General features: G+C 49.1%; 4 protein-coding genes across 8 annotated transcripts; all 4 read left to right on the top strand.

Annotated features, from left to right (window-relative positions):
- The first annotated feature begins 860 nt into the window (after positions 1-860).
- Positions 861-4,588, top strand: LOC101752839 (delta(24)-sterol reductase). Of its 3 annotated transcripts, none has more exons than XM_012843047.2 (3): positions 861-1,153; positions 2,515-3,756; positions 3,845-4,588. In XM_012843047.2, the coding sequence occupies exons 2-3, from the start codon at positions 2,518-2,520 to the stop codon at positions 4,286-4,288; spliced, it is 1,683 nt and encodes a 560-aa protein (XP_012698501.1). In that variant the 5' UTR covers positions 861-1,153; positions 2,515-2,517; the 3' UTR covers positions 4,289-4,588. The 3 variants fall into 3 exon arrangements, with proteins under 3 accessions (XP_012698501.1, XP_004984621.1, XP_004984620.1); XM_004984564.2 differs by having other exon boundaries at positions 861-1,162; XM_004984563.3 differs by lacking the exon at positions 861-1,153 and adding an exon at positions 1,305-2,200.
- Positions 4,589-4,954: 366 nt separating this feature from the next.
- On the top strand, positions 4,955-8,730 carry LOC101772710 (probable glutamyl endopeptidase, chloroplastic). Of its 2 annotated transcripts, XM_012842560.3 has the most exons (9): positions 4,955-5,201; positions 5,298-5,358; positions 5,751-6,209; positions 6,366-6,431; positions 6,547-6,607; positions 6,830-6,980; positions 7,057-7,194; positions 7,678-7,958; positions 8,378-8,726. In XM_012842560.3, exons 3-7 carry the CDS (start codon positions 5,821-5,823, stop codon positions 7,065-7,067), a joined length of 678 nt encoding a protein of 225 aa, XP_012698014.1. In that variant the 5' UTR covers positions 4,955-5,201; positions 5,298-5,358; positions 5,751-5,820; the 3' UTR covers positions 7,068-7,194; positions 7,678-7,958; positions 8,378-8,726. The 2 variants fall into 2 exon arrangements, with proteins under 2 accessions (XP_012698014.1, XP_022678639.1); XM_022822904.1 differs by having other exon boundaries at positions 7,678-8,730.
- A 1,754-nt stretch (positions 8,731-10,484) lies between these two features.
- On the top strand, positions 10,485-12,683 carry LOC101786975 (nicotianamine synthase 2). The gene has a single exon (XM_004984562.2). It carries the CDS (start codon positions 10,584-10,586, stop codon positions 12,399-12,401), a length of 1,818 nt encoding a protein of 605 aa, XP_004984619.1. The 5' UTR covers positions 10,485-10,583; the 3' UTR covers positions 12,402-12,683.
- Positions 12,684-14,382: 1,699 nt separating this feature from the next.
- Positions 14,383-18,870, top strand: LOC101786583 (brassinosteroid LRR receptor kinase BRL2-like). Of its 2 annotated transcripts, XR_001163042.2 has the most exons (3): positions 14,387-17,240; positions 17,324-17,406; positions 18,197-18,870. XR_001163042.2 is itself a non-coding variant. In XM_004984561.3 (2 exons), the coding sequence occupies exon 1, from the start codon at positions 16,734-16,736 to the stop codon at positions 17,163-17,165; it is 432 nt and encodes a 143-aa protein (XP_004984618.1). In that variant the 5' UTR covers positions 14,383-16,733; the 3' UTR covers positions 17,166-17,406; positions 18,197-18,870. The 2 variants fall into 2 exon arrangements, 1 of the variants encoding a protein (XP_004984618.1); XM_004984561.3 differs by having other exon boundaries at positions 14,383-17,406.
- Positions 18,871-21,865: the final 2,995 nt, after the last annotated feature.

Below are 21,865 nucleotides of genomic sequence, written 5' to 3'. Positions count from 1 at the left end.
CTTCCGCTTCCCATCCAGCATCCCGTTCACTTCCTAGATCCATGTTATTTATTTTTCTTCGTACATGCATGTTGCCTTTTGTTTCTTTTTAATAATAAAAGGAAAATTCTACGGACTTGCAAAACGGCTCAAATTCCAATGATAATAATAAAAATTTAATACCATCGACAAGCATCGAGAGCGGATTTTGTCCTCTTCCACCATGCTAAGCTGAGCTGTCAGTCAACAGAGAAAGGAATATAAACATCATTAGGAGCTAAAATGAAAAGAAGCATAATCTGGCCGGATGCGTTTAAAACCCAACCCCCACCACTCTCCTCCTCTCCCATCGAAATCCCCATTTGCACCGCAATGGAGGACGGGAGAGCACTACCAGATCCCCTTCCCTTCCCCATTCGGTTGCGCCACCGGATCGACCGCCCTGGTAAGATAACATCTTCTTCTCTTCCACCACCATCGATTCAGTTCCTAGATCTGCGCTACTTTCTTCATGCTACTATATATATCAGCCTAGTAAGCAGCTAATAGATGCGTGTTGCTGCATGTATCGCGACCTTATCCCTCATGCATACCAGGTCCTTTCACCTCCTGTGAGTGCGACCTGTAATTGGGGTGGGCATAATTAACCGTGACTGAAAACCGAACTAAAATACCTGAGACCGAAACCGGAAAACCGAAATTTTCGGTCCCAAATTCGGTCTCCGTTTCTTAATAACCGAATTTAACGGTTTTTCGGTCCTTAGGCTCGGGAACCGATTAACCGCTATGCTGTATCGAGGCCCATCAAGAAATAGAGCCCAGGGCCCAATAACCAAACCCTAGTATATAACATACTTTCACTCTCCCCGCCGGCCGAGACCCCATCCGCCCGAATCCTAGATCCACGGATCCACCACCTCCTCTCCTCCCAAGCCGACGGCAGTATCACCTCCCTTCCCCAAAAGACGGTGCAGGCGCCTCTCCCCTCTGTCCCATGTCCCATCCGGCTATCCGCATGCTGAGCGCCTGAGCCAACTCGTCCTCCCGCGGGCCGCAGACGGTCCTCCACTAAATCCGGCGGTGGCGATTCTGACTTCCTCCCAAGTCCCGGTGCCGACGTCGCTCCTCCTGCTCTCCACCTCTCTGGCCCAGGCGCGCGAGGCCCTGGCTGCAGGTGCACAAGGCGCGTCCTCCGGCCTTGCCCTCCGTGAACAGCAACATCGATTGGGTGCTTTTGCATTTGTAGCTGTAATGCACATCGACTGGGACTTTTGTTTGGATTTGTACAGTCCTGTACATCGATTGGATATGGTGCTTCTGTTCGCATTTGTAGCTGATTCTGTGCTGATTGTGTTTGATGGGCAGAGGATTTTTTTTACTGAACTTTGCATTTTTGTTGAGCATTGTTGGTCGGTCAGTTCGGTTGTGACCGAAGACCGAACCGAAATGACCGAAACCGAAGCTCTCGGTCTTCAGAATTTTCAGGAACCGATCGGTTCACCCCTACCTGTAATATAAAGGGATAGGGATTTTCCTGCTCAATGGAACTTGCTTCTCCACATTTTCTACACTTTTTTTTTGTTTTTGCAAAAGACAGAATTTTTACGCTTGCAGGGCCGTGCTTCCGTTGTACTCCTAGTACTCCTAACTACGGCGCTCCCCCTTTTTGGGCCTCCTTTTGCGCGCAGGGCCAGCTTTACTTTTCCGTGGTGCAAACTTTAATCCGTCCGCACTCCGATCCACTCAAAAAAGTTTTTTTTTTGTGGTCTCGCAGTTATAGTTTTGTTAGGGGAGGAGGCCCAACTCGTGCTCTGCGCCCAAAACCGTTCCCATCTGCTTGCTACTTTTGCCCAGATGCTCCTTTGCAGATCTAGTTTAGGTGCATAATGATCGAGGTCACAGCTCTAGTCTAGAGGAAAAAAAATTAAGAGGCTGGTCCAGTGCTCTTGTGGGGTTCTAGGTTTAAAGATAGCAAAAGACATTGCCAATTTTTCTGGAATCCAGACTGCCTTATGCCCTTACCCAATTATGTATATCGCCGATGTCCATACTGTTTTTAGCAAAGTTACCGCATACTATGTGCTGCTTCCTTTTAATAGCCAAACCATGTGCATGACCGAATATACTTGATGGGCTCAGTTTTGTTTCTGTAATGCAAGGTGGTGGTCTTGGAAATTGCTTTGGGTCGCAGGGGTACTTACTGGACGTACAACTGTTGGCGGTAAAGATTTTACAGCTGCATGTGAATGTCCTGCCTCCTGATAGGCTCTTGTGTTCTGGACCTCATAGTTTATTTTTTCATTCTGTGCTACATCATCGTTTCCTGAAACGCTAGATGGTGAAATGTTAGTGCGATAAATGTATCTTTATCGTCACAGCTGTTGGTGAAGATATGTGTTATCAGTTCGGATAACAATTTGCTTGCCCCAGTTGTTTTCTACAGCTAGTGTAGAAGCTCTTCCCTTGCTGTTACTGGTTACTGCCACTGTTCAACTAACTCTTCTGTTTTCTTTTTTTCGACTGTCCTCTTTTCAGACCATGGCGGACCTGCATGAACCATTGGTGCGCCGCAAGAGGAAGAAGGTTTTGGTGGACTATTTGGTGAAGTTTCGATGGATCCTTGTTATCTTTGTGGTCCTTCCGATTTCAGCTCTGATCTACTTCAATATCTATCTGGGCGACATGTGGTCTGCCATGAAGTCAGAGAAGAAGCGCCAGAAGCAACATGATGAGAATGTGCAGAAGGTTGTGAAGCGGCTCAAGCAGAGGAACCCAAAGAAGGATGGCCTTGTTTGCACAGCCAGGAAGCCCTGGATTGCTGTTGGCATGCGCAATGTGGACTACAAGCGTGCCAGGCATTTTGAGGTTGACCTTTCTGCCTTCAGGAATATCCTTGAGATTGACAAAGAGAGGATGGTTGCCAAGGTTGAGCCCCTTGTGAACATGGGTCAGATTACCAGAGCTACCTGCCCCATGAACCTTGCCCTTGCAGTCGTCGCAGAGCTTGACGACCTCACTGTTGGTGGGCTGATCAATGGTTATGGTATTGAGGGTAGCTCTCACCTCTATGGGCTTTTCTCTGACACAGTTGTTGCAATGGAGGTTGTCCTTGCAGATGGCCGTGTTGTTAGAGCCACCAAGGATAATGAGTACTCTGACCTTTTCTATGGCATTCCCTGGTCCCAGGGAACACTTGGGTTCCTTGTCTCTGCTGAGATCAAGCTCATTCCCATCAAGGAATACATGAAGCTCACGTACATTCCAGTCAAAGGGAATCTGAAGGAAATCGCGCAGGCCTACGCTGATTCTTTCGCGCCAAGAGACGGTGACCCTGCAAAGGTCCCTGACTTTGTTGAAGGAATGGTGTACAATGAGAGCGAGGGTGTGATGATGACTGGTGTTTATGCTTCAAAAGAAGAGGCAAAGAAGGGCAACAAGATCAACTGCGTCGGGTGGTGGTTTAAGCCTTGGTTCTACCAGCACGCTCAGACGGCGCTGAAGAGGGGTGAGTTTGTGGAGTACATCCCGACAAGGGAGTACTACCACCGCCACACCAGGTGCCTGTACTGGGAGGGGAAACTGATCTTGCCGTTCGGTGACCAGTTCTGGTTCAGGTTCCTGCTGGGTTGGCTGATGCCGCCAAAGGTGTCTCTGCTGAAGGCAACCCAGGGTGAGGCTATCAGGAACTACTACCATGACAACCACGTGATCCAGGACATGCTGGTGCCGCTGTACAAGGTTGGAGATGCCCTTGAGTTTGTCCACCGCGAGATGGAGGTGCGTGGTCTCTTGTTACTGATTATTATTGCTGCATACCACACCCTGCATTATAATTCTAAGCATTTCTCCGTATATATATTGCCAGGTGTATCCGCTGTGGCTGTGCCCTCACCGTCTGTACAAGTTGCCCGTGAAGACGATGGTGTACCCTGAGCCTGGATTCGAGCACCAGCACAGGCAGGGTGACACGAGCTACGCGCAGATGTTCACGGACGTGGGCGTGTACTACGCCCCCGCTGCTGTGCTAAGGGGTGAGGAGTTCAACGGCGCGGAGGCAGTGCACCGGCTGGAGCAGTGGCTGATCGAGAACCACAGCTACCAGCCTCAGTACGCTGTGTCTGAGCTGAACGAGAAGGACTTCTGGAGGATGTTCGACGCGTCCCACTACGAGCACTGCCGGCGCAAGTATGGAGCGGTGGGGACGTTCATGAGCGTGTACTACAAGTCGAAGAAGGGGCGGAAGACAGAGAAGGAGGTGCAGGAGGCGGAGGCGGCCATCCTGGAGCCGGCCTATGCAGATGAGGCCTAGTCCTAGCTGTTGATGAAGTAGCGTTTGTGATTAGGCCTAGCTGTTGATGAAGTAGCGTTTGTGATTTAGATGTCGGCAGCAGCAGCAGCAGCGTTTGTTTTGTTTACCTGATGATGGGATTTGGAACGAGATGTTGGTCTCCGTTCTGCTTGCTTAGAGTAACTTGTTGATTGTGTAGTGTGTCTCACTCTGTTGGTCAGTCGTTGCCGCCATTGGTACTATGCAGTGAGTGGCTGTTTATCATTTGTTATGGAATTGCTGAACTTAATTCGGGATTTGCATGGCTAGCTCTTTTGTGTCCTTGTCTAATTCTTGATGCACGGTGGAATGCTTTGCTACTGACTGGAATGCTCTGCTCAGTTAGCAGGTGATGGTGGCTGCACTGGCTGGCAATCCATCTCTGATACTGAATACTAGGACGCAGTGCAGTGCAGTGCAGGGCTGCTTGTTCAATGCTGATTCCAATTCACATCACAAGCATCCATGCATTGCTGTCTGTCCTTTTCACTCCTTGCTCACTGACTCCAGTTGTTAACTCGTTACTGCCACTGCACCCATACTTTTCGAAAAGGAAAATACAAGGAAGCTATATTGCGCTGCTAGCTACAGTAGTGCATTGCATCTGCCACCCACCTCTCTGTTTTTATTGTTTGCTCCCATTCATTGCTGCCCAAATTCACAGCTCCCATTCTCTGCTTGCATTGCATATGCATATTGCATATAGATAGAGAGGAAGGGAAGAGGAGTGTGTCCACTCCACCCCTGCCTTAACCCTTGCTAATTCCTTCCTATAGCCGCCAGCCAGATAGAATTGAAGCAGCAGCAGCAGATCCTCTTCTTCGTCATCGTCTTCATCCTCGTGCTCGTGGTGGTCCTTGGTGCTGCTGCTGCTGCTGATCCACAGCCGCTGCAGGTAAGCTAGTCTGACCTTAGCCTTTGCATATCTCTGCAGTCTTGGATCACAGGACCATCAGATCTGGCTTATGTATCATGCAATGCAATGCGTCAGGTGCAGCAGCAGCAGCAACACTGGAGCACTAGATCCCTGCTCCAGGCTCCTCCAAAGATAGGTAGCGTCCATGTTCTTCAACTGCAACACAAACAACACCAGAATCAGCATCTTGCTTGCTATAGCTATGGATAGCAGCAATCTCTGCAGTGCTTGCTACATACTATGTTTCATCATGTCCTATATTGTGTATATCAATAAATAAACAGACTCATCATGATCATCTGCATTGTGCTTCATATATAATTAAAAAAGTCTCAAGGTAGCAAACAGTCAACACTAACTACACTAGTGGTTGTAATCTTACAAAAGGATCGGTCATATGTACAACGAGCCTAAATCTGACAACACTGACTAGTGGTTGCTGAAGCAGCCCCAGCCGCTGCTTCAGCAGCCAGCAACCAAGCATACTGATATATGCCATGTCACTTACAATTGCTTCTTCTTTGGCAGAAATACTGGAAGTAAGGAGCGGATATGGGAGAGTGACAAGGAAAAATATTATGAAACTGTTTTTGCACTGATGTCAGACAAAACTGATGCGGAACTGTCCCTTGATCAGTTAAAGATACTTACATCAAAAGAATCGAAAACAGAGAACACACAATATTACTTGCAGACCTGGCTAGAAAAGAAGCAAGTAAAGATCCCGAATTTCCCGCATCCATATCCTCAGCTTGCTTCCTTGTACAAAGAAATGATAAGATACCAGCGGAAGGACGGAGTCCAACTTACAGCAAACTTATATCTGCCCCCAGGTTATGATCCATCAAAAGATGGACCTTTGCCATGTCTAGTTTGGTCCTACCCTGGTGAATTTAAAAGCAAAGATGCTGCTGGGCAAGTCCGTTGTTCCCCTAATGAATTTCCAGGGATTGGTGCCACATCCCCTCTTCTTTGGTTGGCTAGAGGGTATTTTTCTCTTCTCACTATTCATGACAATAGAATATTCATACAACATATGTACACTTACTTAGCCTATCAAAATTTTCAAAGTCACTCTTTTTTCAATAGCTTGCAAATGTTTGTTTCTGGTACATGCACACACACTCACCACTTGGTCTGCAGGTTTGCTATTTTGTCAGGTCCAACAATCCCGATTATTGGTGAAGGTGACGAAGAGGCCAATGACAGGTATATATTTGCTACTTACGGTCTGTTCCATTTCCTTCTGCAGTACAAGAGAATTTTGAACTATGATATTGTAACATAGTATATTTATTGTTTCAATATTGCAAACTAATTGTAGGTACGTGGAACAACTAGTTGCAAGGGCAGAGGCTGCAGTTGAGGAAGTTGTTAAAAGAGGGGTAAGCCTTTTCAGTCTCTTCGTACATATAAGTGATATATTTTACAGAATGAGTTTGTGGCAGTCGAGGATCCACTTACGCATGATTTTCATGGTTCACTTTGTAAAGTTCATTCATACATGGAGCCTTTCCATTATGCAAATATACTTAAATTATTCTTCTATCCTGTGTGATGCCTTCCAGGAGTTGACATTATATGTGTATTTCTTTGCATTTCTTTAGGTGGCTCATCCTGATAAAATTGCTGTTGGTGGTCATTCATATGGTGCATTCATGACAGCTAATCTCTTAGCTCATGCTTCGCATCTTTTCTGCTGTGGGATTGCTCGTTCTGGAGCTTACAACTGGACTCTTAACTCCATTTGGTTTTCAGGTACAGAGAAATGGTGGATATTGCCAATTTGCGGAATAATTCATTGTCTCTTTATTAACATGTATGTTTTTTGCAGAACGAGGATAGGACACTCTGGGAGGCAACAAGCACCTATGTTGAGATGAGCCCTTTCATGTCAGCAAACAAAATCAAGAAACCAATCCTACTTATCCATGGAGAGCAGGACAACAATTCTGGGACATTGACGATGCAGGTCAATTTTTCACTGTCCATCTGCTTGCTGCCTTATATGATTTTTGAAGTTTTCTCAAGCAGTTTTACCACTGATTCAAATTTAACATGGGCATAGTTGATCTTAGCAAACAGCAAGAATATTATTTTCCATGCAGAAGTAGTATGAGTGACCAAAACCTGTATCAGTAGATGTAGGCCAATATATAAAGCAAATGTCGCTAAGTCCTAAAAACTTTTTTATTGTTTTTCTAGGTTACCAGTTTTCATTTTGCATATGTGAAATTAGGCCTGCTTGGTTTCAGTGTCTTAACTAGTAAACTAAAATAACACTTTCGCTTCTGATTGTCTTGTGCATTTCTTTTCTAGGAAAATATCTTAATGCTGCTATTATTTAATACTCTGTTTATTCTTTTATACTGGTTAATTAATGAATGTTAGTAGTCTGCATTGTGTAGGTAACAGTTGAGTGTTATCTAATTTGTTTTTCTATTTTATGCTACAGTGAGACCGATTCTTCAATGCCTTGAAAGGGCATGGTGCGCTGTCTCGTTTGGTGATACTTCCTTTTGAGAGCCACGGGTACTCTGCAAGGGAGAGTATTATGCACGTCCTCTGGGAGACTGATAGGTGGCTGCAGAACTACTGTATAAACAGTGCTAGCAAGGCTGACTCAGATTCAGCGGCTGACAGCGAAAACGAAACACTGTCAGCCAGTGGCGGCAGTGCAGCTCGTGAAGATCTGAGCCCTGAGGGATCCTCATATCTACCACGATCGCTTCTGTGGTAACTTTTCTTTGATTGTTGCTTTTCTTATGAAGATAAACACACTTTGTTGTTTGGCACCCCTGATATTAGGATTTATGATGCCCGCTTAAAAGCTCATTCTCATTCTTTAAATTGAAAAAAAAAGATAATCATTGTCTTCTTACTTATTCTTATGTCAACACATGGAGCAAGGTGCCAATTATTTCGTCATAAGTCTCACACCGTGCAAAATATTTTTTCCATACATCTCACACAGTACTAATGCATGTTTCTTGCAGCCAAATATTTTGTACTATCAAAGGATATTGGAACAAATGGTTTCAGTAAAGTAGTTTCACTTTTTGCATTTTTTTGCTTACTTTGTTCAAATATGCATACATACATACACATCCTTAAGCGAAGAAGATGACAATGTTACTATCTTTGGTTTCTTACAGATCAACTTTCTTCAGTTGTTGTGAAACCATCTCAGGACAGCAGGCCCAAACAGAAAATAAAGTGCCAGAGCTGGTGCGGTGGTGCCCATTGCCTTCGACAAGGCATGGCTTGATTGACATTTTACTCGATTGATTTCTGCATAAGATGATCGTGTTACTAACATGTAGTGCCTAAAAAATTACAAAATGTAGGAAAGGCATAATCATTGGTGGATATTGCGCCCGGGTATATTCGGAATCATATTTACCCTATTGGTAGAGGCCAACGGCAATGGAACTGTAATTCTTAACAATTAATGCTACAGGAATGCAGTCTTGTTTGGATCCCATTTCTTGCACTCGACGGGAAACTGCTATTTGCTTTTGTTTGACAGCAACCAAAGCAAAAGCGGAATTTTGGCTCAAGTGTATTCGTCGTTGCATTTCAGTAGTAACGTACTCCCTCGGGTTCGATATTTGTCGCTATTAACTCTTTCTTACAATGTTTCGATATTTGTTGCTATTGACTTTACGTTAAAATGTTTGACCACTCGTCTTATTCAAAAATTTATTACAAATATACGAGAAGATAAGTCATGCTTAAAATACCGATAAAATAAATTATAAATAAAATAAATGATACTTACATAATTTTTTCAAAAAATATTTTTATATGGAGGTAATAGATCTAAGGCTCAGGCAGCGAGCTGCTTGTGCGGAACTGCGGATCTGGCGGCACTCAGCGGCTGAGGAACGCGGGATGGGGTCCTGGATCACGCAGCACATGGGGAGAAACAGAGAAGGTAACGACAAGAGAGAAGACGAGTGGGAGGTGGAAGACAATGGTTGGATCGTCATCCACCGGTAACCAAGCCTAACTGCAGCTGTTTAACTAAGATTTCCCAATTTGAAAGATTCAGATTAGCGAAGGGGGTTAGAAGACAATAGAGTTTGCAATAACATTCCCACGCAGTTCTTAGTTCCTCCCGCAACACAAGTTAAATAGTGACTTCTTTCTCTCCCGAAATACAGTACAGGTATGCACACGCAAGCACACTCATTCTTGTGAATATGCTCATACAATCCTACTCATATGAGCATTTTTGAAAATTCATTCCTATGAATATGTTCATACAATCCTATCCCTATGAGCATTTTCGAGAGATTGAGCTAAACCACACACATTTTGTTATCACTGAAATAATAACACCAGCTAGATCTTGAAATAAATCTACAAAAATATGAGTACTTATGCCAAGTTGAGAACTCAAATCCAAATAAGCTAATTCCACCCAAGAAATCTTACCAATTGAATTACACTCAGTTCGCAAGTTAAACAGTGGTTTGATAACCTGGAGTGTCGCTGGAAGACTCTTTGGTGCAACTGCAGAGCGCAGATTACTGCGCTTTCTAGTTTCTACTTCCTCCCCGATAGAAACCAATTCCTAGTCGAAACTGTTGTCTCAAAGCAAATTGATTTCATCCCTCAACCACTCTATTAGTTTCACGCAACGGTGATCCATTCATTGAATCCTGTGATGTTTTAATGATTTAATGGTGTGCATTGATCTATTAATAACGCATTAAGCTAGCTCCCGTCACTCAAACGTCAAAAACACCCTTTTGAGAGTAAACTGTCCAAATTTTCTTACAAATTGATTTAATCTGGGGCGTAGAGTAAGTACGATTCGTGTTTTCCCTGGCTTAATATGATGTTGACGGGTTAAACGACCCACTTTGGCAAGAAACAAACAAAGCGCTGCCACCACTTGCATGGCGTGATGTGGGCGCGTTGAAAACCCGGGCAGGTTTTCCACCGGGTACGTGCTACTCATAGCACAGGCATGAAACCGGCCATTGGCCGTGGAAGCGTGAAGCGCGCCGGGTGTTGGAGCTTCGACTTTTCCAAGCATGTAAACGGATGGCTCATTTTGTTTTTCTTGTAAATCTCGCAATATTTTTTCCAAGTACCGATCGACCACCACACGCCTCCACTATTTCTAAATTATAATTTCAAAGCTAGCACGTCAGCCGGAGTTGCCAACACTTTTTGTGCCGCAGCAACTGCCGTGTCGTTCTATATATACACTCGTGGTACCCGTTCCATTCCTCATCAAGGAGCACACGAGCAGTCGAGCACTTGCCGCTTTTGAGCTCAACACACATCCTCAGCCGCGGCGTCTCTTCGCTCAGCTTCTCAGCTGCAATTTTAGCGACTACCGCTGACATGGAGGCCCAAAACGTGGAGGTTGCTGCCCTGGTGCACAAGATCGCCGGCCTCCACGCCGCCATCGCCAAGCTGCCGTCCCTGAGCCCATCACCCCAAGTCGACGCGCTCTTCACCGACCTCGTCATGGCCTGCGTCCCGCCGAGCCCCGTCGACGTGACCAAGCTTGATCCCGAGGCCCAGAGGATGCGGGAGGAGCTCATCCGCCTCTGCTCCGACGCCGAGGGCCACCTCGAGGCGCACTACTCCGACATGCTCAACGCCTTCGACAACCCGCTCGACCACCTCGGCCGCTTCCCCTACTTCAGCAACTACATCAACCTGAGCAAGCTGGAGTACGACCTCCTGGTCCGCTACATCCCTGGCCTCGCGCCTTCCCGCGTCGCCTTCGTCGGGTCCGGCCCCTTGCCGTTCAGCTCGCTCGTGCTCGCGGCGCGCCACCTGCCCAACACGGTGTTCGACAACTATGATCGGAGCGGCGCTGCCAACGACCGTGCGCGGAAGCTGGTCCGCGCGGACGAGGACCTGCGCAAGCGGATGGCCTTCCACACGGTCGACGTCGCCAACCTGACCGACGAGCTCGGCAAGTACGACGTCGTCTTCCTGGCCGCGCTCGTCGGCATGGCCGCCGAGGACAAGGCCAAGGTGGTGGCGCACCTCGGCAGGCACATGGCCGATGGCGCGGCCCTCGTCGTGCGGAGCGCGCACGGGGCTCGTGGATTCCTGTACCCCATCGTCGATCCCGAGGACATCCGCCGCGGCGGGTTCGACGTGCTGACCGTGTACCACCCGGACGATGAGGTGATCAACTCTGTGATCGTCGCGCGCAAGATCGACGCCAATGCGAACATGGAGGTTGCTGCTCTCGTCCAGAAGATTACCAGCCTCCACGCCGCCATCACCAAGTTGCCATCGCTGAGCCCGTCCCCCGACGTCGACAGGCTGTTCACCGAGCTCGTCATGGCCTGCGTCCCGCCGAGCCCCGTCGACGTGACCAAGCTTGCCCCGGACGCGCAGAAGATGAGAGAGGAGCTCATCCGCCTCTGCTCCGACGCCGAGGGCCACCTCGAGGCGCACTACTCCGACATGCTCAACGCCTTCGACAACCCACTCGACCACCTCAGCCGCTTCCCCTACTTCAGCAACTACATCAACCTGAGCAAGCTGGAGTACGACCTCCTGGTCCGCTACATCCCTGGCCTCGCGCCTTCCCGCGTCGCCTTCGTCGGGTCTGGCCCCTTGCCGTTCAGCTCGCTCGTGCTCGCGGCACGCCACCTGCCCAACACGGTGTTCGACAACTATGATCGGAGCGGCGCTGCCAACGACCGTGCGCGGAAGCTGGTCCGCGCGGACGAGGACCTGCGCAAGCGGATGACCTTCCACACCGTCGACGTCGCCAACCTGACCGACGAGCTCGGCAAGTACGACGTCGTCTTCCTGGCCGCGCTCGTCGGCATGGCCGCCGAGGACAAGGCCAAGGTGGTGGCGCACCTCGGCAGGCACATGGCCGACGGCGCGGCCCTCGTCGTGCGGAGCGCGCACGGGGCGCGCGGGTTCCTGTACCCCGTCGTCGACCCCGAGGACATCTGCCGTGGCGGGTTCGACGTGCGGGCCGTGTACCACCCGGACGACGAGGTGATCAACTCCGTCATCATCGCGCGCAAGGTGGGCGCCCACGGGAACGGGCTCCAGAATGGGCAGCACGCGAACGCGCGCGGCGCGGTGCCGATCGTGAGCCCGCCGTGCAAGTGCTGCAAGGTGGAGGCGAGCGCGCTCCAGAAGAGGGAGGAGATGGCGGCGAAGGAGCTGTCCATTTGATGTGGCGCAACGAGGAGCTGTGCGCGGTAATAACAACTCGTTAGTCGCTATTTGATCACTTTAAATTTCGTGCTATCGTGCTATCGTCCGTGCGTGTACTTCTTCTTCTTATTTCCTACGTACGTCATGCGTTGTGGGAGTGTGTTTTTCCTATGCGATGTATGCCAGTACTTGCGTATCCGATGTGAAAAGGCATCGATGAGGATAATGTGGACACCAGGGAATACGATGTGTTTGTAAGTGTGCCATCGATAATAAAAGGTTTTCTTCCCTAAACGGAAATAGTTTGTTGGTACAATTGTGCTGATGGATCTACATTTTGCATGGTTGTTGAGGCTCTCACTAATATATGGACTTCTGATAAATGCTTGGGTAGTCCTTTCTATGAAACGAAATGCTGCGGTAGGCCTTGCGAAACGTTTGCTTTGGAATTTGTGCTAATATGCATATAAATGACTACGAGAAGCGTGGCATTGAAGGCTTTGTTCCTCAAGGGACATGGTGCACGCACGATTTGTTATTACTAATTTGCAGAATGCTGTTTTGGCATAATCAAACTACGCCCTGGTCATATGAAATGGGGGGCGGGGGGCGCGGGGGGGGGTGGGGGGTATATTGCTTTGACACATGTCAAATACGTTGAAAAAATGGCAGAATTCTTTGATTTGTTAATTATCAAGCCCCTGGTTTACAACAAATTACAACATGTGCTCAGGCACGTTCTCGGAAAGATTATAACAAATTGCAGGACAGATTACTTATCAATAGCCTTATTATAATGAAAATTAAAATGAACAACACCATATCATATCTCGACCTGCATCTCTAGGGATGCAGGTTTTGTTGGGTTGACCCAACTACCCAATACCCAAAAAATGAAAAACAGTGACCAATAATTTTTTTGGTTCACTTTAGGTTCTTCCGGGTAACTCATTAACCCAAAAACAATCTATACTGTTGCTGCTCTGTACTCGCTCAGCATCACGCCATCGAGCCAATCCACTTGTGGGGCCTGCCGATCATCCGCACGGACCAGAGTAGTCAGTAGAGTAGCCGGCTATGGTGGCCCCTGTTTGGTCACCTGCGGCGAGCGCATGTCAGCCAGATGAGTGGCAGGGGAGCTGCAGGGATTCGTTCTACGGGTCAGTGGTGGTTGCTGTAATATCCTAAAATTTGAGTGATATTAATTGTGCCAGTTTTTACAAAATTTTATAACTTTTTGATCGCTTGTGTGAATCATATTAATACACGGTCAAACTTAAGGTCAACCCTCGTTTCTTATCTCTAAATTCAAAAAATAGTAAATGAAATTGTGCATTTTAAAATTGAAATCATGTCTGCATGTGTGAGTTGGATTTTAATTGGATTTTTCTTGAATCTTTGAGTGTGGTTTATATTTGAAATCTAATTTCAAATATAAATCAAAAGCTAACTATACTAATCACCCTACCCAACGTAGGCCTAAACTAGCTAACCACCGTATCTCTAACCTCTAACACAGCCTGCTATCTAGCTTAAACTCTAACAGGCCGGCCCTTTTACCTTAGCTCCGAACCAGACCAACAAAAAGAGCAGCCTGGCCTGCCACCGCCGATGCATGCCGCCGCTGTTCATCTCTCTCTGCTCTCTTTTTTTCAGCCTTGTTTAGTTCCCAATTTAGAAGTGGCAAAATTGACATTTTGCCATAAATGCACAACTGTAGCGTTTCGTTTGTATTTATGAATTATTGTTCAAATATTGACTAATTAGACTCAAAAGATTCATCTCGCAAAGTACAACAAACTGTGCAATTAGTTTTTTATTTCGTCTACATTTAGTACTCCATGTATGTATCGCAAGTTTGATGTGATAGGGAATCTTCTTTTTGCATAGTGTTAAAGTTGGGAGTTGGAAGTAAACTAAACATGGCCGACAGGACGCGGACGCCGCTGCTCTGCAGCTGCCCGCACATGCGCCCAACCCTGCGAGCCTAGCTCACGCGCGCCTCCCCTACCCGCCTCTCCAGGCCGCGTGCACCCCACGCCACCGCGCGGATGCGAGCCACACGTCCTGGCGCGGACGCCGAGAATCGCCGGTCGTCCGTGCCTTGCTGCTCCCTTGCGAACCCTAGCCTCCGGCCTATAAAGACCCCCAGGCGCCTCACCCTTCTCCTCCCCTTGCGCCGCCAGGGGCTTGCCCCATCCACCTTCCACCACCACGCGCTGCAGCGCTGTCAAGAAAGAAGAAGAGGGAAGGAGCAGAGGAGAGATGGAGCCGGAGAAGGAGGATGACGCCGCGGCCGCCGAGCTGAGGGCGCCGCTGGGAACGACGCCGACCGCGCCGACGCCGGACCGGAGCTGCTGCCGCGGACGACGACGCCGACAACCGCGAGACGGAGGAGCGCGTCGCTGCCGAGCCAGGGGAACCGCGAGCTCGCCGCGACACCGGTCTGCTGCCCCTGCACCGAGCCGGCCCTGCCTCACCTCGCCACGGCCCCCACGCCTCCCTGCATCGCCTCGAACCCCCACGAGCCCATCAGTGAGCCATCCATCCAAGCTGCTGCCTTTCTTCTACCACAACACGGCTGCCATCCACCTCGCCTTCAACACGTGTTCGACGAAATACCTGACCGGCCCCGTCAAGCCCCTAGGTGAGCCAAGCCCCCGCCTTTTCTCTGTGTCCGGCCTTCGTGCCGAGGAACCGTGCCGCTATGCCGCAGCCCCGCCGTCGCTTGTGAGCCGGCCTTCAAGCCGCGCGCCTTCTTCTGCAGGTGCCGCTTCCCTTCGTTGCCGCTGAGCTCTAGCAGCTGTGCGCCGCCGCGGACTCGCGTAGCCGAACGCCCGCGCGCATGCTACAGGCACGTCGCGGCCGTGGGACACCACGTTGCCACGCACGTGCACACCCCTTGGCCAGCCGAACTGCTTCGCCTTGCTCGTGACTCCGCGCATGCCGACACGCCGCCCAGCCATCGCCTTGCCGCGGACCTAGTTTTGCCGAGGCCCCGCGTTCCTGCAGTTCGTCGTTGGCCATCTTGTTGTTGCCGCTGCCTTGAGCCGAGAACCCAGCCAACCCTTGCTGACACCTTGCTTCCTGCCTGCGAACATGAAGTCCTAGCTGAACCTGCACAAACCCGTAGTGCTAGCTTATGTTCGGACCACATCCATACGAGCAGTAAGCGAGGTACCAGCTATCTAACTTTTAGCCTTTTGCCACGCCATGTCCGTGCTCTAGTGATCCACCTGCGTGCTAGCTTGCAGTGTGCCCTGCTCAAACCTGTAGAGCTCGTTGGTGTTCAGGCCAAAACCTTGCAAGCTGTGGCCTTATCTGCTTGCTTGTGCTCACGTAGGCCATGGGTGTTCTAACTCCACCATGACCCTTAGCCTTGCTTGCCTGTGCGTTGCATGCTGCTTGTGCCCAGCGTTCGACCTCACCGCGGGTTCAAGCCATTGATGTTCCGCGTCCTACTGGCTGTCCTGCAGCCAACCGCCGTTGCTCAGCCTGCGTGTGCGTGCTCATCGTGCTCGCTGGCGCCACGACAACGAAGACAAGCCCAGCCCTTCCACGGCCGCTGCCTACGCGTCACGCACGAACACCTAGCATGCGCCCAAGCCTAGAACCACCGCTGTGCCGTGTGCAACCGTGAGACAGATGCCCTTGTGGCATTTGATCGAGCACTCTGCTAGCAACCCTGGGAGTTGCACTCAACCCGTAGTGCAAGCTTGTGACCATGGGAGATGCAGCTGGAGTGTGATCACCTAAGAGCAACTCCAAGAGATTTCTTAAATTACCCCTAAAACCTTAATTAGGAAGAAATAGGGAAAAAAGTTGCTCCAACAGATCCCCTAAACCTCCCGCAAATTTACATCCACCCGCATCCGATGCTATTTTTCCCGTAAATATGCGGGGCGCTACTCCTCCCCCAATCCCCCCGCGCGTGCCTGCGATAGCCACTTGCACCTTTTTTTTTCGCGCACGCCATTTCCCTGTGCGTCAGCAGCGGCGGCGGCCTTCCCGAGCGGCGGCGGCAGCGGCAGCTCCGGCCCCAGGTCTTCCCCGAGCGGTGGCGGCCTTCCCCGAGCGGCAGCGGCAGCCCCGGCCCCAGGTCTCCCCCGAGCGGCGGTGGCGGCTCCGGCCCTAGGCTTTCCCCAAGCGGCAGCGGCGGCGGCGGCGTAGGCCTTCCCCGAGCGGCGTGTTGTCGTCTTGGCTGCGAGAGCTCCTTATGATTGCAAATGAGCTTTTGACCGACCTCGGAGAACAACCTCAGCAGCGAGATCCTGTAGTGCGGGTAGCTGAGCACGCTTCCCGCGAGCCAGTACGCGGGCAACCTGGGCCTCTGCGGCATGCCGCTGCGGCATGCCGCTGCTCCCGTGCGGGCCGCCGCTGAGGACCACCGCCTCCTCCGTCCTAGCGGAGCCGGACGGCGGTCGGTGCGGAGCCCCGTGGGGCGCGATCCTCGCCATGCTCGTCGCCGACGTGGTGGCATGCGGCCTAGCGACGGTGTGCGCCGTGGTGGCACGCGCGCGGCGGAAGGAGGCGCGCGAGGTGCGGATGCTGAGCAACCTCCAGGACGATACCCTCACGGCGATGGTCTGGAAGCTGGGCAAGGCGGAGAAGGAGGCGCTGAGCATCAACTTGACCACGTTCCAGCGTCAGCTCCGGTGGCTCACCTTCACGCAGCTGATAGAGGTGACGAATGGGTTCTCCGCCGGCAGCTTGGTAGGGTCCGGCGGGTTCGGCGAGGTGTTCAATGCGACGCTCAAGGACAGGTCCCGCGTGGTGATCTAGAAGCTGATCCACCTGAGCTACCATGGCGACCGCGTGGCCATTTGCTCGTTCATTCCCTCACGTATACATGCAGTGGTACAGCAAACCGAGACAACTCTTCCTTATGCATGAACAGGATGTGTGATTACCTGGGTTATCAAGTTGCCAAGTATGAACAGGATGAGCAGGAGATCGCGAGGGGCCGCGCGCGGAGTAGGAGGATGTCGCGAGGGGGAGCTGTCCCCTGCGCGCGCCATGGGAGGTGGGTAGCTCAAGTAATGGGTCCAATTATGATGACGTGGTCTGTTTTAAATTATTGGGGGATAGTTTTTAGCGTTCTGCTATGGACTGATATATTTTTTGGGGGAAAATTTTTTAGCATAGCCCCCAATAACTCGTTTTGGGGAAGAATTTTTTGGGGAACTCTTGGAGTTGCTCTAAGCCATGTACATGTAACCATGAGCCTTAATCCTTCTTACTTGCTGCCAAGCCTTGTGCCAAGACCCTCACCAACGCTTTGTTGCACCGCCTAGAGCAGATCCGCGCCTGCCCGGCTTCTCCCGCTGACCAAAGGGACCCACGGACTAAACGTTGGGACCCATTGGTATGAGAAACCGCTGACTGCCTAACCTAGTACCAACTAACATACAGGCCCACATGATGACTCGTGGGGTCCAGCTGAACTTTGACTTTGCCCTCTGACTTGGTCAGCAGTGACCGTTGACTAGTCAATGCTGACTCTAGCAGGACTCACTGCTACCGTTAGCAACCATAGGTGGACCAACCAAAAGCTAACATGTGGCCCTCATACAAGTGGACTTGTGTCTTTTGTGCCTTTTCGAAATTAATTAAATTCATAAGGTGTTTCAGAATCTAAAAATATCTAACGAATTAACCCTAGCTTAGAAAAATATGAAATCAGTTTTGTTAATTATCTAAAATCATGGAGCACCCGTTAGACTAGCTTTTGGAGTTATTTGGATCTTTATTGCTTCTCTTTTGGAGTTTAATTGCAAATAGATCCTCAGTATTTATTTTAATTGTGCATCTAGGAACCAAAGGATTCGGGGGATCCTGAAGACCGAGCTACGACCCTGAGGACTACCAGGACCCTGACTTCACCGGAGAGGACTTCAACAATGACGAACAAGGTGTTATGTCACTCCCAATCTTATAGATCCTATGCATACGTAGTTGCTGACGCTTTGTTTATGATGCCTGGATGATGATTGATTGCATAGCCTGTGTTTCTAGCCATACCTTGATAATTGATTATCTTGTTTTCCTTGTGTTGACGCAAAATCCTGACGGTGGTGGACCCTGCATCACCACATGAGGACCTGGGAGATCTGCTTAACTCCAGTGCAAAATTCAAATCGGCGCGCGTGGTGTGCGCGGGCGTGCCAGTCAGTTTGACCATTCAACTGACAAGGTGGAGATAATTCTCTCGAAGTTCGATGGAGTCGGTCGATCGGGCCGATATGATCCTTGATGTGATAACCATCAGCTAGAGAGCCGATAGGAGACAGAGCACCGTCGAGTTCTTGCTCCATCATAGCCAGAGCCACAAGCCGATGGGATCTAAACTAACGTCACCACCAATATTTCTAGGCGAAACCACAACGATGCGCCTGGTAGTTGCATCCTAGAAACACATAGCAGGACGTCAGTCTAAACCCTGCCAACCGATGAATCTAATCATAATGAAACTCAATTCGGCACTCGAGGGTAACTAAGATTAAGATGCAACGGGCTATTCAAAACAGATCTATCGTCTATTCCGACATAATTAATAACAATTAATATGTCGTAAACAGCAAGATGATAGAACAGATAAATATCAACCGATGCAAGCTTAATCAAGGTGGGATAACTGGTGAATACCGTAGATCGAGACAGAAGCGATGCGTCGTAAGTCAAAGATCCAAGATACTTGATAACTGGTAGATGAAACCAGACCCAATGACAGCGATGCGCCCGAAAGTTGAAGTCTAGTACACCTGATGACGGGAACTTGCAGCTTGCCGGAGATCGAGGTCGATGGAGCCCAGCTTGCTAGAAGGAACTCGTCGAGAAGCTACATTAATCCTACTCCTAGGGCAATGGCGTGAAGTCGAAAGGTAAAGGTAAATATGTTTGTTTATTGATCGTGTGATGATTTTACAATGACCGGAGGTACATATTTATACTCTGAACTAACAACTCCTAGAAGGAACCGTATCAAAACTACCTGATACGAAATATCTAAACAAAAAGAAATATTAAGATACACGGACTCTAACTTTCCTTACGTAAAGTCCTAATTAATTAAGCTTCCTTTTTCATACTTCCATCAGGTCCTTGCTCCTTCTTTCTTCCACACGTGAGCCTCTAATATGCATTGCTTGTTTCAGCCAACTTGCATGTACGTACCAGATTTTTCCTTGATCAACTCACATATTGATTAGTACCTTCCAATATATATACGCATGCAGAGACTAGTCGCATATGACACCAATGGCCTCATATTCTGTATTAAGGGATTCGATTAAAATTTGGTATCAACACAGGCCCCCCAGTTTCGAAGTACGAAGGCTTCATGTTCCAAAATTATAGAAGTCCGATGATTCGGTGTCAACACAGGACTTGTGGACTAGCTATAGACGCATAGCTAGTCCAACTTACTTATATCCATATACATACTTTTGAGTTAGGATGGGCATATGCCATGGTTTTGGTGATGGGATTCCTTGTACACTCTCGCGTGTTTTCTGAGTGATTGTGATCCCTTGGCGTGTTTTGGCGGGATCGAGCCGCGGTTAGTACTAAGGAGTGCCTTGCTAGGGAAGAGCATTCTGGACTCTTTCCACCCCCTGTGCCTGTGGCGGGTACCTTGTTTGACACTGAAGAGCAGGTGGCGTACTTGTACGTTTCAGGTGCTTCGGCACATACTTTGTGGAGTTGAGTGCTCGCTCTCGGTCCCTAACGACCGAGTCAGTTTACCACCAGTCACAGTATCTATTTACGTACATACCTTTCGCTTTGTTATGGACAGGGTTCGGTTCGAGACTAGTGGTGGATAGTGCTCAGCTTGTAGGTGGATTGGAGGATCAGTGTAAGGAGTTCAAGGCGTTGACCTGCTCCGACCAGACTGCACCCCGACATGGGTAGGTTTCATAACTTTGAGGTCTTCAACTGGTGACGGCGTGCCTTGCAGTTGAGGACGGTTCCAAACTCGAGGAAACAGGAGACTGCTAGCCACCTACTAGGGCTCCGATTGTTAGGTGGGGTTTGGACGGCTGATCCCCGTTCAGGCTCCAGCCGTGCGGGTATAGATGTACAACCTCTGCATAGTGTATAAACCTATAACTATAGTCCGTGTCCATTGGTTATGGACAGTGCTGTTGACTACTGCTACTTCTGACTAGACTTATACTATTCTTCTACCTCCCTTTTTTGAGATAGGCCGGCATTTGTCGTTGAGATGTCAGGGGAGGGAGCTCTCACATCGCCTAGAGTGTTTGGGTGCTGGATTCTTGGGTGAAGGATCTAGTGATTTGTGACGACTTCCTTGATTCCTTGATATGAAGTGTTGACCTCGGAGATGGTATTACTTTGATGCATCCTTGATTGCTGTTGCTGCTGCTGCATAAACTTCTACAACCATATATAGGTTTGCTCATGCATATAGTATATTATTCCCCGGTTTCCTTGGCTTGCTGCTATTGGGAGTTGACATGGCCTGCCCGCTTCTCGAGTAGATGGTAGCTTTTCAGGGTCGGAGCCCGACTACGACTTCGACAATGATGGATGGGAAGATTAGGGATGGTCCCTCGCTCAAGTTGCCTCCGGAGATGGTGCTCGCTATAACTCATGTTTCCGCTACGTAGGTATTTTATCTTTTATGATTCAGTCCTGATAGACTTGTGCCTGCATGTGCCGAGGTGATATACTCAATATTTATGATATTATTACCCTGTTACCACTTTTTATTTTTTATGTTAGTATGGATTTGTACTATCTGAGATAGGGATTCACACGTGATAGCCTTCCTAGGACTATCATGGAGGTGCGTAGGTTTGGATTCTCAGAAATAGGAATTCGGATCCGTTTCAGTCGCCAGACCTGTTGCGATCGGAGCCGTGCTCGGGCACGGATACCGGTGGTTCTACTGTGTGGGTGATGGTGCTTAAGGCGCAGGGAAAGAGGAGAATACGGTGCACTAGGTTCAAAAGATCTGGGAGGTCATCACCGATTCGGGCATCAGGGACCTCGATTTCGGGGGTATTTGGATATGAGGTGCTAAACTTTAATAGTGTCACATCGGATGTTCGGATGCTAATTAGGAGAACTAAACATGAGCTAATTATAAAACTAATTGCAGAACCCTATGCTAATTCGCGAGACGAATCTATTAAGCCTAATTAATCCATCATTAGCAAATGGTTATTGTAGCACCACATTATCAAATCATAGACTAATTAGGCTTAATAGATTTGTCTCGTAAATTACACTTCATCTGTGCAATTAGTTTTGTAATTAGGCTATATTTAATACTCCTAATTAGCATCCAAACATCCGATGTGACGGGTGTTAAATTTTAACACCCTATTACCAAACAACCCCTTGTGATTGCCATGGACATCGATGGTCATGCAGATGCAGTAGTGGACCTAGTAGTGGAGATGGAGAGCAGCTAATAGGAATGGAGCTTCAGACTCGCGCGTGATGCACAGTGAGGA

This window comes from Setaria italica, chromosome IX (genome assembly GCF_000263155.2).
Source record: "Setaria italica strain Yugu1 chromosome IX, Setaria_italica_v2.0, whole genome shotgun sequence".
Lineage (NCBI taxonomy): Eukaryota > Viridiplantae > Streptophyta > Magnoliopsida > Poales > Poaceae > Setaria > Setaria italica.
The sequence above is the reverse complement of the archived record's forward strand: the minus strand, read 5'-3'. Positions and strand labels throughout refer to the sequence as shown.

What these genes read in the sequence shown, in the direction of transcription:
- LOC101772710 (XM_022822904.1), top strand. Translation starts at nt 5,821, where the DNA reads ATGTCAGACAAAACTGATGCGGAACTGTCCCTTGATCAGTTAAAGATA. An exon ending in GACGAAGAGGCCAATGACAG is followed by an intron (nt 6,432 to 6,546) that starts GTATATATTTGC and finishes AACTAATTGTAG; the next exon opens with GTACGTGGAACAACTAGTTG. An exon ending in AGGAAGTTGTTAAAAGAGGG is followed by an intron (nt 6,608 to 6,829) that starts GTAAGCCTTTTC and finishes GCATTTCTTTAG; the next exon opens with GTGGCTCATCCTGATAAAAT.
- LOC101752839 (XM_004984563.3), top strand. Translation starts at nt 2,132, where the DNA reads ATGCAAGGTGGTGGTCTTGGAAATTGCTTTGGGTCGCAGGGGTACTTA. An exon ending in TGGACGTACAACTGTTGGCG is followed by an intron (nt 2,201 to 2,514) that starts GTAAAGATTTTA and finishes TCCTCTTTTCAG; the next exon opens with ACCATGGCGGACCTGCATGA. An exon ending in TTGTCCACCGCGAGATGGAG is followed by an intron (nt 3,757 to 3,844) that starts GTGCGTGGTCTC and finishes ATATATTGCCAG; the next exon opens with GTGTATCCGCTGTGGCTGTG.
- LOC101786583 (XM_004984561.3), top strand. Translation starts at nt 16,734, where the DNA reads ATGCCGCTGCTCCCGTGCGGGCCGCCGCTGAGGACCACCGCCTCCTCC.
- LOC101786975 (XM_004984562.2), top strand. Translation starts at nt 10,584, where the DNA reads ATGGAGGCCCAAAACGTGGAGGTTGCTGCCCTGGTGCACAAGATCGCC.